The sequence below is a fragment of the Microcaecilia unicolor genome, chromosome 5 (assembly GCF_901765095.1).
Source record: "Microcaecilia unicolor chromosome 5, aMicUni1.1, whole genome shotgun sequence".
NCBI lineage: Eukaryota > Metazoa > Chordata > Amphibia > Gymnophiona > Siphonopidae > Microcaecilia > Microcaecilia unicolor.
The window spans coordinates 359,997,612-360,011,312 of NC_044035.1; the positions used below are offsets into that span (position 1 = coordinate 359,997,612).

Here is a 13,701-nt window from a genome sequence, read left to right on the forward strand (position 1 = left end):
GGTAACGCGATCCCATGTTGCCTGGACCAGAGCTTGTATCAAGCTTTTTACACAGCTCTTTAGAGCGCAAGTCATGCTTCAGTGCGCGAGCGCAGAACCAACAGGTTTTTTTTTCTCCACGGTGAGGAGAGGACGTGTTTTTTTTTTCTTCACTCCTCACAGCTCCCGGTTTGGTTCTTTACCAGAGCTGCTTTTTGTGCCCTTTTTTCCCCTTTATTTCCTGCAGCTCAGTAGGCCGCACTTAGGCCTGATCTCGGTTGGATCTTTCTCTTATTTTTTCCCGGGTGCTTCGTCCTTTCTTGGACACCATCATGTCTTGGACACCATCATGTCTTTTCATGTCCTTCAGAAACCACTTCTGGTATGGCTACGTAGCCTTCTATGTTCTGTGACTTCAGATCCAAGCCAGGACCCAGTTGGACAGAGTAGCTCACAGGGAACTCTTTTTGGACACCGTCCGAGGCCTGAGCGTCGGCATCAATGTCTATAGTGTTAGCGTCTGTTTAGGTGGTTGCATCAGCACCTGCCTCATTTCAGCTGCTAATTGAGTTTCTGGGACTGACTAAGGTCAGCATCAGCTCAAAGAGACGCGAGGCTTGACTTTATCCTTGTTGGTACCAAAGATACTCGGTATGGCGGATAGATGTCAAGGATCTTCGTCCTTGTCAGTACCGAGGATAGCCAGTATCGACTGCCGACATCAGTACAGAGGATCGATGTCCTGGTCGGTACCAAGGATTGGCGTCGGTCTCCAGTGCATCTGGAACACTGCAGCATTCGATTCTTGAGTAGTCTTGATGCCAGAAGGGCTTCCATTTGCTGCCACTGCATGAGTCGGAGCATCAGTGCTGAACTGCTGGCTCGTTTTCTTCGGAGCGCATCAGCATCTATGGTGCTTCAGCCAGCCATGCTTCTCCACTCAGCCCTGTGTGGTGTGGCTCCGCTGCTTCAGCAGTTTGGCTACATGACACAAACTTTCCCGATGTCGCTCCTCTCTAGGAATATCTGAGCCTTGATCCCTGAGCTCTGGTCTGGTTTCTTCATGGGACATCTGCGTTGAAGGTGTTTGCATCTGCCATGCCTCTTGATTCGGCTCTGCATGGTCCTCCCACGTCTATCGATGTTGACGCAAGCAGTTTTGTGGTATTCGGAGCTGGAACCCAATCTCTATAGCCCCTCTCAGGGTCCTGCTTCCTGCTCTTCTCAGTCGAGGTAGATTCGATCTCAGCCCTCCCATAAGAAGTTTAGCTCCAGGGGAACATAGCTGTGATGCCAGTAACTGTCCTGGCCAACCTACCAGTTGGAGGTGGCAGTTATTCAGGACAAACCAGTGGCCAATGATTTCTTCGCCGGAGTGACTCACATCAGTTCTCAATGCGAGCAGATCCTTGCGGAATATCTCTCCGCCCTTCTGAAGGCCCATGCAGTCAAGTCTCTATTGCCAGGGGCAGAGGGCTGCAATTCTACATCTCGTATTCCCTTGTACTTGTGCCAGTGAACACCAAAGGGGTTAATTCCATCCTAGCTCGGGGTTTTTTTTTTTTTGCAAATCTCTAAAAAAAAAAAAATAAAACAGTACCGGATGTTTTTTTCCCCCCAGAGCATCCTACTCTCCATGGTTCTGGGCAATCATTGATTCTGCTCTTGGGTCTTCAAGGGTATTTATGCACAGGCAGTCTCTTTGATTTTGGCTTGGGACTATCTACGTCCTGTAATGCGTGCTGCCTTTTGGCTTTGCGGCAGCTCCTGGGATACTCACCATGTGTCTAGTGGTTTTGGCAGCACCTCTGCGCTGACTGTGAGTCCATATGTTTTTCCCTATTTTGCCATTGTATTTACTGCAATGACCAGTGCTCTGAAGTCCATATGGAGCACTTTTCAGGTGTTACACTTATTTGGTCATTTTCCACTACCTCTAGCCCACTTGGAATTTATTGGACTCCTGTTGGATACTCGCCTATTTGAGCGTTTCTTCCCCTGAAGGGAACAGATACTCTGCTCGCTCTAATCACTTGGGCTAGACCCATCAGCAGGTTGCACCTTGGTGGCTGTTGAGGTTGTTTGACCACATGGCCTCCACTGTCTATGTACATCCCATGCCTCGTTTTTCGCATGGGATTTCCCAGTAAACCCTAGCTTCTCAGGGGTGTCTGGTCAAGGGATCCCTGGAAGATGTTATCCAAGTGTCCCCACGGCTCATTTGCTTTCTGATTTGATTAATGTTTCTGTCCCTTTTGTCCTTGGGACTGCTTTTTCCTAATTCCTTGGTTTCGCAGGCTACTAACGGTGGCTACATCCCACCTAAGATGGGAAGCTCCTTAGACGGACTTCCCACTTAAAGTGCTTGGTCACCTTGGAGATGGCTGCCCCTATTGTCTTTCTGGGACTAGGGACAATCTGGCACACTCTAAATGATTGCAGTAGTTGCCTACTTAGCCTCTTTGTACTTGTTAACACGGATGATCAAGTCTCACTGTACTATCCCGACAAATGGGGTGCACTGGCTTCTGCCCTTGGTGTCGGGAGACTGCCCGAATGTGGCAGTGGGCTATCCATTTGGGCCTGCTCCTTGAGACCACTCTTTTGGCGGGCATATCCAACAGTGTAGCCGCCAAGTAGGACCATAGGGCCAGCTTTCTGATTACTACTTATTGGCTTCTGCAGTTCTCCTTGAGTACCATGGACTATTCTTCAACCCTCTTCATCCTATCCTCCAGTTTCTAACCCTCATGGCCTGAACATTTGGGGCTTTGCATTGGCTTCCTTGAGCATCTTCCTGCATCTGTCATCACAGCCTTGCTGGCTTTTCAGGAAGCATGCCTTAAGAGAAGTTTCTCTTTCCAATTGGATAGGTTTGCCGTCTGATATGCATACCTTCTGCATCTTTATCAGTTTGGTCTCACCCAACTCACTGGGGGTTCGCCTCAGTTTACTCAGTGCTTCTCACCTTCACGTAGAGGATACACCTATCTTTTCGCAATCTCTACTTCTTTGCTTCCTAAGAGGTTTGCTTTCATCACAGCCCACAGTCACACCTCTGTGTATGTACTGGGACCTCAGTGCAGGTCTCCCCACTTGATAATTGCTACTTTTAAGATATTTTCCCTGTTCTATTTGCATTCTGGAAAGATTTCTTTCTAGTGGCTGTTCCTTCGGCTCTGAGTCCCATGACCTTTGGCCCTGGTAGCAGTTCTGATCTTTCATTGTGATGGAATGGTTCTCTACATGCACCCTAGGTTCCTGCCTCAGTTTGTGTCAGGGTTTTATGTACATCAGTTGCTTGTCTTACCTCTGTCTTTTCTGCCCTGGCAAGCGTGGGCTGCACTGCTTGGCCTGCAAGCGAGCATTAGCCTGTACTTGAGGTGGCCTGTGCACCACAGGCTTCCTCTCCAGCTTTTTAGATCCTTTCATCCTACAGGATATGGGTCACTATCGGAGAATGTACAATATTTATTTGGCTACCTCATTAGTTTCTTTTCTTTACACCCAGGCAAATCATCTTCAGTCTTGCAGTATCAGAGCCATGGTTGAGTCGTTAACCTCTGTTGGTTAGATTTGCTAGACTGCTGTGCAATCTTTATTCCATACCACCTCCATATCTCCTCTCTTTCCTTTAATCTAGCATATACATGTTAAAGTCCTCTAGTTTCTTCTCATATGTCTTTTGTCACAAACCATTTTTGTCGCCTTCCTTTGACCCACGTCTTTTTATGTCCTTGAAGGGTGGGCACAGTAACAGATAACGAGCTATTTCCACAAGACACCAACTGAGCCATAGATTTATCAATATTCACTTTTATTCTGAGGTGAAGTAACCAATTTGCCACTGTCCACAAACATACATTCACGTTGACCATTTCTAATATTTAATCTTTTAGGATATCAAATGTTTATTAACTATTGGCCACAAAAATAAATGGTGAAATTAGATCTTACCTGCTAATTTTCTTTCCTCTAGACCCTCCAGACCGGTCAAGACGCATGGGTTATGTCCTCCTAGCAGCAGAGGGAGACTGAGAAACACTGAACTTTTGAATACTGTATATATAACCTGTGCAGTACATTCACTAGCCAGTATAACCCTGACAAAGCAGAGAAAACAAAAACACCAACTGGAACTAATAACCCCGTACGTGGTAATTGTCAATTGGACACTTTCCTCATATCCTTCATTGTGTCCTTCAGATAGAGTGTGCTTCCACAGGTGGACTAACAAACACGGTCACACCTGACCAGACTTATCCAAACCAAGTCTGAAACCATAGAATTCACACTCAACAGCTGCCAAGATAGAACAACAGACTACAGACCTCTTGGCCTACAGTACAGACAGGGCGGGCCTTGACCGGTCTGGAGGGTCTAGAGGAAAGAAAATTAGCAGGTAAGATCTAATTTCACCTTCCTCCACGACCCTCCAGACCGGTCAAGACGCATGGGACGTACCCAAGCAGTAATATCTTAAGGGCGGGAACCCCGTAGGCCCGAGGTCAACACCGCAGCCCCAAACCCTGCCTCTTCCTTGGCATGCACATCAATCCTGTAATGTTTAACAAAGGAATGCAATGACGACCAAACCGCCGCTCGACAAATATCTAACGGAGGAATCAAACTACTCTCCGCCCAGGAGGCCGCCATACCCCTGGTAGAATGAGCCGAAAATTCCCTAGGGACCACGCGGCCCTTCAGCAAATACGCCGACGCAATTGATTCCTTCAACCATCTAGCGTAGCTTTGGAAGCTGCCGCGCCCTTCCTTGCACCACCATGGAGAATGAACAAACGATCAGACAGCCTATAGTGACGAGTTCTGGAAATGTAACAGCGCAAGACTCTGCGCACATCTAACTTAGCCAGTCGACGCTGCTCTGCATCCCCGGCCAAGTCACCCAAAACTGGCAAGGAAATCACTTGATTCACATGAAACTCTGAGACCACCTTGGGCACAAAGGACGGCACCGGGCGCAACGAAACCTTCTCCTTGGAAAAGGACAAAAAGGGCTCTCTACAAGACAAAGCCTGAAGTTCTGACACCCGCCGAGCTGAAGTAATAGCCACCAAGAACACCGTCTTTAGGGACAGATCCTTATCTGAAACAGAAACCAAAGGCTCAAACGGCGGCCTCACCAAAGTATCCAAAACGAGATTCAAATCCCACGAAGGCACCATCCGCCGCCGTGGCGGGCGCAGTAACTTAACACCCTTCAAAAATCGAACCACATCAGGACTAGAAGCTAACGACTTTCCCTGGATCTTCCCACGGAAACACGACAAAGCCGCTACCTGTACCTTCAAGGAAGACAAGGCCAAACCCCTGTCCATACCATCCTGTAAAAACTCCAAGACATCTGTCACCGACGCCCGAAAGGGCAGAACCTGCCTACCTGCACACCAATGCTCAAAAACTCGCCAGACCCGGACATACGCCAACGATGTGGACCGCTTACGCGAACTCAACATCGTATCGATAACTCTGGCCGAAAAACCTTTCTTCCTTAACCTGTGCCTCTCAAGAGCCAGGCCGTAAGCGAGAACCGATCCGGATCTGGCATAACTATCGGTCCCTGACACAACACCCCTGAATCTGACAACGGCAGAGGATCCGCTATCGCCAACCGCACCAGATCTCCGTACCACGGCCGACGCGGCCAATTCGGGGCTAACAGAATCACTTGTCCGGGGTGTCGAGCAATGCGCTGAATCACCCGACCGACCAACGGCCATGGGGGGAACACATACAGCAACTCCTGCGGCCACGGCATTAGAAGCGCATCTATGCCTTCCGCTCGAGGATCTCTCCGGCGACTGAAAAACCTCTGAACCTGAGTATTGCGGGCCGTTGCCATGAGATCCATTACGGGAAGTCCCCAGACCGACACAATGCGATTGAACACTGACCGATGAAGCGACCACTCTCCTGGGTCTAGAGCATGCCTGCTCAGGTAATCTGCCTCCACGTTGTCTACTCCAGCCACATGTGCCGCGGAGAGCGCCAGAAGATGAACCTCCGCCCATTGACACAACAGCGCCGCCTCCTCCGCGACCGCCTGACTCTTTGTGCCCCCCTGACGGTTGACATAAGCCACGGCGGTGGCGTTGTCGCAAAACACCCGGACTGCTTTCTGCCCCAGCACACTCTGAAACGCCAGAAGCGCTAGACGAATGGCCCGGGTTTCCAACCGATTGATGGACCACTGAGCTTCTACCTGAGACCAGCGTCCTTGAGCTACCTGACCGAGACAATGAGCTCCCCAGCCCTGAAGACTGGCGTCTGTGACGAGAACCACCCACTGCGGAGCCTCCAACGGCATTCCCTTCTCTAGATTGCCTGGGTCTAGCCACCACTGGAGACTGAGGCGTGGGGAAACCGGTAGCTGAAGGCGTACATCCAACTCTTGCGACAGAGGCGCCCACCGACTGAGAAGAGCTGCCTGCAACTGCCGCATATGCGCCCGGGCCCACGGAACTACCTCTATGGTGGCCGCCATTAACCCCAGGACTTGCAGGTACTCCCGGGCCGTCGGAGCCGCCTCCGACAGAAATAGCCGAAGCTGACTCTGCAACTTGCGAATCCGGGGGCCTGGCAGAAAGACCCGACCGTTCCTGGTATCGAATAGAACCCCCAGGTACTCCAGCGACTGCGACGGCACCAGGTGACTCTTGCCAAAATTCACTACCCAGCCCAGAGACTGAAGAAAATGCACCACTCGAGCAGTCGACTCCTCGCTCTCCGACTGGGACTTCGCCCGAATCAACCAGTCGTCCAGATACGGGTGCACCAGAACCCCCTGCTTCCGCAAGGCCGCCGCCACTACCACCATGATCTTGGAAAACGTTCGCGGAGCCGTTGCCAATCCGAAAGGCAGAGCACAAAACTGAAAATGCTTCCCCAAAACCGCAAAACGCAGAAATCGCTGATGAGCGGCCCGAATGGGGATGTGCAGATAAGCCTCCGTCAAATCCAAAGACGTGAGAAACTCCCCTTCCCGCACCGCGACAATGACCGACCTCAATGTCTCCATGCGGAAGGTGGGGACTCTGAGGGCTGCATTGACTGCCTTCAGATCTAGGAAAGGTCGAAAGGCATCCTCCTTCTTTGGGACCACAAAGTAGATTGAATAGCAGCCCAAGCGGCGCTGAGTGGCGGGAACAGGTACCACCGCCCCCAGACTGATCAGCCGCGGCAACGTGTCTCGCACCGCCGCCCGTTTGAGTCTGGAAAGACAAGGGGACTCTAGGAACCTTTCGGGAGGCGGGCCGTCGAACTCCAGAGCGTACCCGTCTCGCACCACTTCGAGAACCCACTGATCCGATGTGATTTGGGCCCAGTCCTGGTAAAACTGACTCAGCCGAGCCCCTACCCGAACCAGGGCCTGGACCCGCACACCTTCATTGTGAATTACGCCCCGAAACCTGTCCTCCCTGTCCTCCCGCGGAGAAATCACGGCCTCCGCGCCGATTCCCCCGAAAGGACTGTGTTCGCTGGAAAAACCGACCTCTAAAGGCCCCACTAGTCCTCCCGGGCCTATACCGGCGAGCCTCCTTAAACCGACCTCGGGAGGAAGTACCCCTGAACGCCGCCTTAGGACGAAAATCCGGAAGACGAGGGGCCTTGGCATCGCTGAGACTTTTCACCAACTTATCCAAATCCTCACCAAAGAGCATGGCCCCCTTAAATGGAAGAGAACAAAGCTTAGCTTTGGAGGCCGCGTCTGCGACCCAACCTCGCAACCACAGCGCCCTACGTGCCCCCACCAGCATAGCCATATTCTTGGCCGAAGCTCGGAGCAAATCATAAAGCGCATCAGACAAAAAGGAGGATCCCATTTCCAATTTGGCTAATTCCTGTACCCTGGAGGTCCCAACCTCCACGGAGTCATCAAGGAGCTTCTCGGCCCACCGGAAACACGCCCTCGCAACCAGCCCCCCACAAATCGAAGCCTGCAGGGCCAGGGCCGACAAATCAAAACTCCGCTTGAGGAAGGCCTCAAGTCTCCTATCCTGGGGATCCCGGAGAGCAGTCCCCCCGTCCACCGGTATAGCCGTGGCTTTGGTGACTGCTGTCACCACCGCATCCACTGTGGGAGCCTTAAAGGAATCTCTATCTTCCTGTGGGAGCGGGTACAGCCTAGACATCGCTTTAGACACTTTACAGGGAGAATCCGGCGAAAGCCACTCTTGAACTACCATATCCCGGATATCCTTATTCATGGGAAAAGACCGAGCCTGCCGCTGGATCCCCTTAACCAAGGGATCCACCTGCCTAGCCTCCCCCAAAACCGCCTCTGGCTGTTCGAACTTAAGGGTGGAAGAAACCTGCTCAATGAGATCTGCAAGCTCTTCCCTGTGAAAAATTCTCACTACAGAAGGATCCTCCCCAGGGACCACCAATTCCGGCTCTTGAGGACCCTCAAACCCCTCAGGATCCGCGCTATCACTCAAGGCCCCTTCAGATCCTACAGGGGAGAATCCCTCCTCGTCGTCCCACTCAAAACGAGGCCTCTTAACCGGGGCCGCACTAGCCCCCTCCCCCACAGGTGGGGGTCCAGCCTTCCAGGCTTGAAACAGGGTCCATACAAAATCCGGAGGAAAGCCAACGCCTCCTGGACCCTCCGGTGCCAACTTCGGGGCCGATCCGGGAGCAGCCGGGCCAAAAACAGCTGATTCCGCGGGACGCGCGGAATCCAAAATGGCGGCCGTTCCCGCCAAAACTAAATTCGTTGAAAACGGCCCTGCCGACGTTGCTGCTACTCCTGACACCCCCGAACTAGCTGGGGCCTCCGCTATTAACACCGGGGGTGCCGCCACCGGCGCGACCTGCTTTGGATCGCCGCACAGCCGGCACTGACCTCCCGGCGCCTCTATGCCCCGACGCGAGCACGCGCGACAGCGAAGGAGTTTGCCCGCCATAACTTCAAAGCCCCGACCAGCGCAAACACTCTGTTTCACCGCTTTCCCCCACAACAATTAGCCTCTCTGCTCTCTCTCTGCTTCGCCAGCAATAGGAACGGACCTGCCGACCGTTCCTATGTAAAGAAAACTGCAGACGACTCTTAAAGGGATATTACCCACAAAACTGCAGATGGCTCTTAAAGAAATATTACTAATTTCTTTTTGGCAGCTGTAAAGTGGGGGCTCTCAAGGCTACAATCAGAGAAAGCAGCCGAGGCACAAGCTGCCAGCGTCTCCAAAGAGAGCAGCACAGGGGGAGGGACCTGAAAACAGGTGTGACACCCCAGGGGGAAAAACTGGGCCCCACCGGACCCAGGGCCCCGAAGCACTTTTTTTTTTTTTACCACGTACAGGGCATATGCCAAACCAATAAATAAGGAAATAAGAGGAGAAACCCCCTTAACTATAAAATCAAACTACCTCACCAGACTATTAAAGACTGCTCAGGCTGTCCATCTACCTCTGCTGAGACTGAGAAAATACTGGCTAGTGAATATACTGCACAGGTTATATATACAGTATTCAAAAGTTCAGTGTTTCTCAGTCTCCCTCTGCTGGTAGGAGGACATAACCCATGCGTCTTGACCGGTCTGGAGGGTCGTGGAGGAAGTCAACCCTGTAGATCTCCATTTCCCTAGCACAGGGGTGGGCAACCACGGTCCTTGAGGGCCACAACCCAGTCAGGTTTTCAAGATTTCCACAACGAATATGCATGAGATTAATTTGCATGTACTGCTTCCATTGTATGTAAATAGATATCGTGCATATTCATTGTGGAAATCTTGAAAACCCAACTGGGTCATGGTCCTCAAGGACCATGGTTACCTGCCCTCCACTAGCAAGTGAAGCCTAATAAAGATTAAACAGTACTGATGAGATTATAGACTCCTGAGGAACCCTAAATTACACTGGTCTGCAAATTATTTCAAAGCATAGGCTGGCTCCTGTCAATCAGGAATACTGAGAACCATCTTAGCTAAGCGTTGGCTCTTGTGTGCTGGTCTGTCTTAAGGCAGAAGTTTTTCAAGTGGACACACTCTACAGCTGTCATGTTTCTTGTGGACAGGAATAAGTGGGCAGACTGGATGGGCCTTCTCTTTTTCTGTTATCATCTGCTATGCTATTAGGTCCATCTGAAAGAGCATAGACAGTGAAAAAAGGGGTACAAACTGGAGCAGCATCCGTACCCAAAGCTCTACAGAAAGTGAAGGAAGGACCTAAAGGATTGAAGAAACCTGGGCATATGATAGTGAACGTTGACGATCTCCAAGATATAAACAATTGTGAAACAGGGAACTGTTTTCAGAGGAAAGGAGGTCACTGTCTGAGGGTAGGTTCGAGAGTAACATCAGAAAACATTTCCTTAGGAAAAGGGAGGGGTGGGTGGAAGGAACAAGTATCAGAATTGGATAAGTGCTGGGATTGTTAGTGAGAAAACCTGAAATGAAATGGAGTCTAACAGGGACTTGGGCAAGAGCTGGCAAGGTCTTTGTGTCTTTATCTGCTATCATTGTCTCCTTTTGTATGACTTTCTGTACCCCTACACACTGGATAATCCTGTTTTCTTTATAGGTGTTGGGAATAATAATGATGGAATTCTGGTTCTGGGTGCCACCAATATCCCGTGGGTGCTGGATTCTGCCATCAGAAGAAGGTGATTAGTAATGGGAACAGTTTGCTGTCCTCCTGAAACAGCTGCAGGCGACTGAGACTGCCTATGTGTGGATATATGCTGGGGAGACATGGGTTCTGTCATGGTGCAGAAGACAGCAGTTGGCTGTGTGGCCATTGGAGGGCAGCAGGTCACGTGGCAGCTGGAGTTCTGTACCAGGAGCTGGTTTGGGTTGTGTCATGAAACGCCTAGCACCCACCTGGTGTTAACCTTGCGACCACCTAGAGGGTCTGTCCCCAGCACTGCTCAGGCCTACCTGTGCTTTACACTAGCCAATCCTCCACCCCACATACTAGGTTCCTCTAGCCTCTGGGCAAGTCTCCCACCCACAAGTTATTCCACGGTGATTTCTAAGGACACTGGGGCCCCACTCCCAGGGGTCCCATAGTTCCTACAAAGCACCCACAGACCCAACACACAAACTACCAGGATTCTTAGTCAGTCCAGGACAACAGAGCTAATAAGCTAATGGGTTTTTTATCAGAAAAGTAGAACAGTGAACAATATAAAATAGGTGGAAAAACAACAAGCAATAATGGGTAACTGAATAAGGATCAATATTAAAGCTATCTAAACAGTGGGTGATGGGAAGAAGTGCTTTGCCATGGAGAATTATTGGTTTTGGCCTGGCACTGTTGGTTGTTAGACAACATGAGGAGGTATAACATGGGAGGACTCAGTCTTGGAGCTTTGGAGGCGTGGGATGTCCCCAAATGAAGAGGACATCTTATTAATCCGGGCTTCCTTTGCAGGTCTGGGGAGGCTGGGTTATACGATTGGTGGTGTTTCGTTCAACAGCTAAATGGGGTGTGTTTATAATTTGCGTGTTCCCACCAATTACTCTGACCTCATCCTCCCCAGACTGCTCTTTACACAGTCTAGGAATTAACAAACTCCATAATCAGAAGGGCTCGCTGGGATATAAGAAGATAGTTTATTACAATCTCACCAACAGTAGTACAGGCAAATCAGGCAGTCATATGGTGGAGCAGCATTACACGACACGTCCTCTCTCTCTCTCTGGCCTTCTGGAGTCTTCTGATCTAATACCCTTCTGATTCCCATTTTTATACTATTTTGGCCCCATTCATTCCAATAGACCCTAGCTTTCTCACCAGAGCTCTTGGCCCTTATCAGTTGATCAAAATGACTCCACATGTTATCAAGCGCTATGTATAAACAAGATATGCTCAGAGCGCATCTTGTGAGATGACTTCACATGTTCCCCAAACCTTCCCCTAGCCCCCTCCTTTGGATGTTCTCACCCGGGGTGCAGCTGACCCAGTACTATCTCTACATAACCATGGCAATCTTGCTCATGACGTCTTGTAGGTGCCAGTCTCAGGATTGTTTACAGAGTAGCTTTCCCCACCCTCTGTCAGCTCTCAATTACCTCATTTCAGCACTTGCCACAGTGAAATGTAACTGTGTCAAAGGTGATCTCTGATTTTTAAAAGCCTAGCTCTTAGCCTGAGCCATTGACCTGTATTTCAAGCAAGTGACAGTATATTTCTTCAGGTGGGAGGGAAGGGCGAAGGGGAGTAAATGCTGATGATGATACTGCTTCAGGCTTCAATGATACTTGTTATAGATGTGCATAGACTTAGTTGATTGTTTTGTATGTAGACTTTATTACATCAATAAAAAAAAATTGTTGGAACTAAAGCTATCTAAACAGTTTTACTACCTGGGGACTTTAGGAAAATAACTGCTCACAGGTCTTGAACATGGTCTCAGGGCAGAGATGTTTATCTTCTGCACTCCCTAGCTGAGACTGGGGAAAATCCAGTACCAGTGTTGCCATATAAAAAAAAAAAAAATTCCCACCCAAAACAGCCCAAAAACCGCACACACCCCACCCCGACGTCATCACCCCCACCCCCGCCCCCTTCCGTCATCACGCCCACCCCTGCCATCATCAGCCCCGCCCCCACCGTCATCGCCCCGCCCAATGCGTCACCTCGCCCCGCTCAATACGTCACCAAACCCCGCCTCTGTCGTCATTAGCCCCACCCCCCACCGGCCGAAAAACCGCCCAAAAGCCGCAAGGGAAAAAAAAAACAAGCCCAAAAAACCGCAACCCGCCGCGGGCAAAAGTTTCCCGCGGCGGGTTGCGGAAAACCGCCCAATTGGGCGGGAAAACCACCCATCTGGCAACCCTGTCCAGTACCTCCTGGCTGTATTTTGAACTCCAAGGCCAATCAGAGCCCAGAGCACTGGCCAATGGCACAGCAGGCTACCTTCCCATCTCTGTAACAGCTTTAAAAACAGAGAACAAACACTCCCTGCTGGCCAAACAAGAGAAATACACTGCATGAAAATATTATTACAATTCACAGGCTTGAAAATCCCCTGTTTCACCACAGGTTGTTTTTTTTATTTTCTGTTTGTTGCCCCCCCTTGTTCTTAGATTTGAGAAGCGCATTTATATCCCACTGCCAGAGGAAGCTGCCAGAGCACAGATGTTCCAGCTGCACTTGGGGAACACACCGCGCAATCTGACCGATGGTGACGTTCGGGAGCTGGCTAGAAAGACAGACGGTTACTCGGGTGCAGACATCAGTATCATCGTGCGGGATGCACTCATGCAGCCTGTGCGCAAGGTGCAGTCAGCCACACACTTCAAAAAGGTAAGAAGCAACCAGCGGAGCCAAAGCAGACAGGGAAAGGGCAGTCAGAGAGGATGTGGCCATAGAGAAAGGGGAGCAGTTGGCTTAGTAGCTGGTGGTGCTGGGTAGCCAATACCCCCTTTGCCCTCACTCTTCTCTAATAGCACACAATGGTAGATTATCCTGTCCGAGAGGCTGCTCTCACTGGTTCTCTTTCAGGTCAGAGGCCCATGTCGTGCAAATGCAGGTCTAATGGTAGATGACCTTCTGACTCCCTGCTCTCCGGGTGACCCAGGAGCCATTGAAATGACTTGGATGGATGTGCCCAGTGACAAACTGCTGGAACCAGTAGTCTGCATGGTAAGTAAGTGGTGGGGGATCAGTACCCGAGCTGAATGCCAGCACTCTCACTGGTGATCTGTCTTTGATGTAGCATTTGCATGGCATTGCCTGGGAGACAGCACTGTGCTCC

The 13,701-nt window shown here is 50.6% G+C and overlaps 1 protein-coding gene across 1 annotated transcript in view; it reads left to right on the forward strand.

Moving 5' to 3' along the window:
* The window catches only part of VPS4A (vacuolar protein sorting 4 homolog A), a 41,029-nt gene that overhangs the window by 25,522 nt on the left and 1,806 nt on the right, over positions 1 to 13,701 (forward strand). The window contains exons 8-10 of the mRNA XM_030204650.1: positions 10,521 to 10,602; positions 13,031 to 13,250; positions 13,449 to 13,589. Of these exons, the coding sequence (XP_030060510.1) occupies positions 10,521 to 10,602; positions 13,031 to 13,250; positions 13,449 to 13,589 (443 nt within the window). The remainder of the gene's footprint in view (positions 1 to 10,520; positions 10,603 to 13,030; positions 13,251 to 13,448; positions 13,590 to 13,701) is intronic.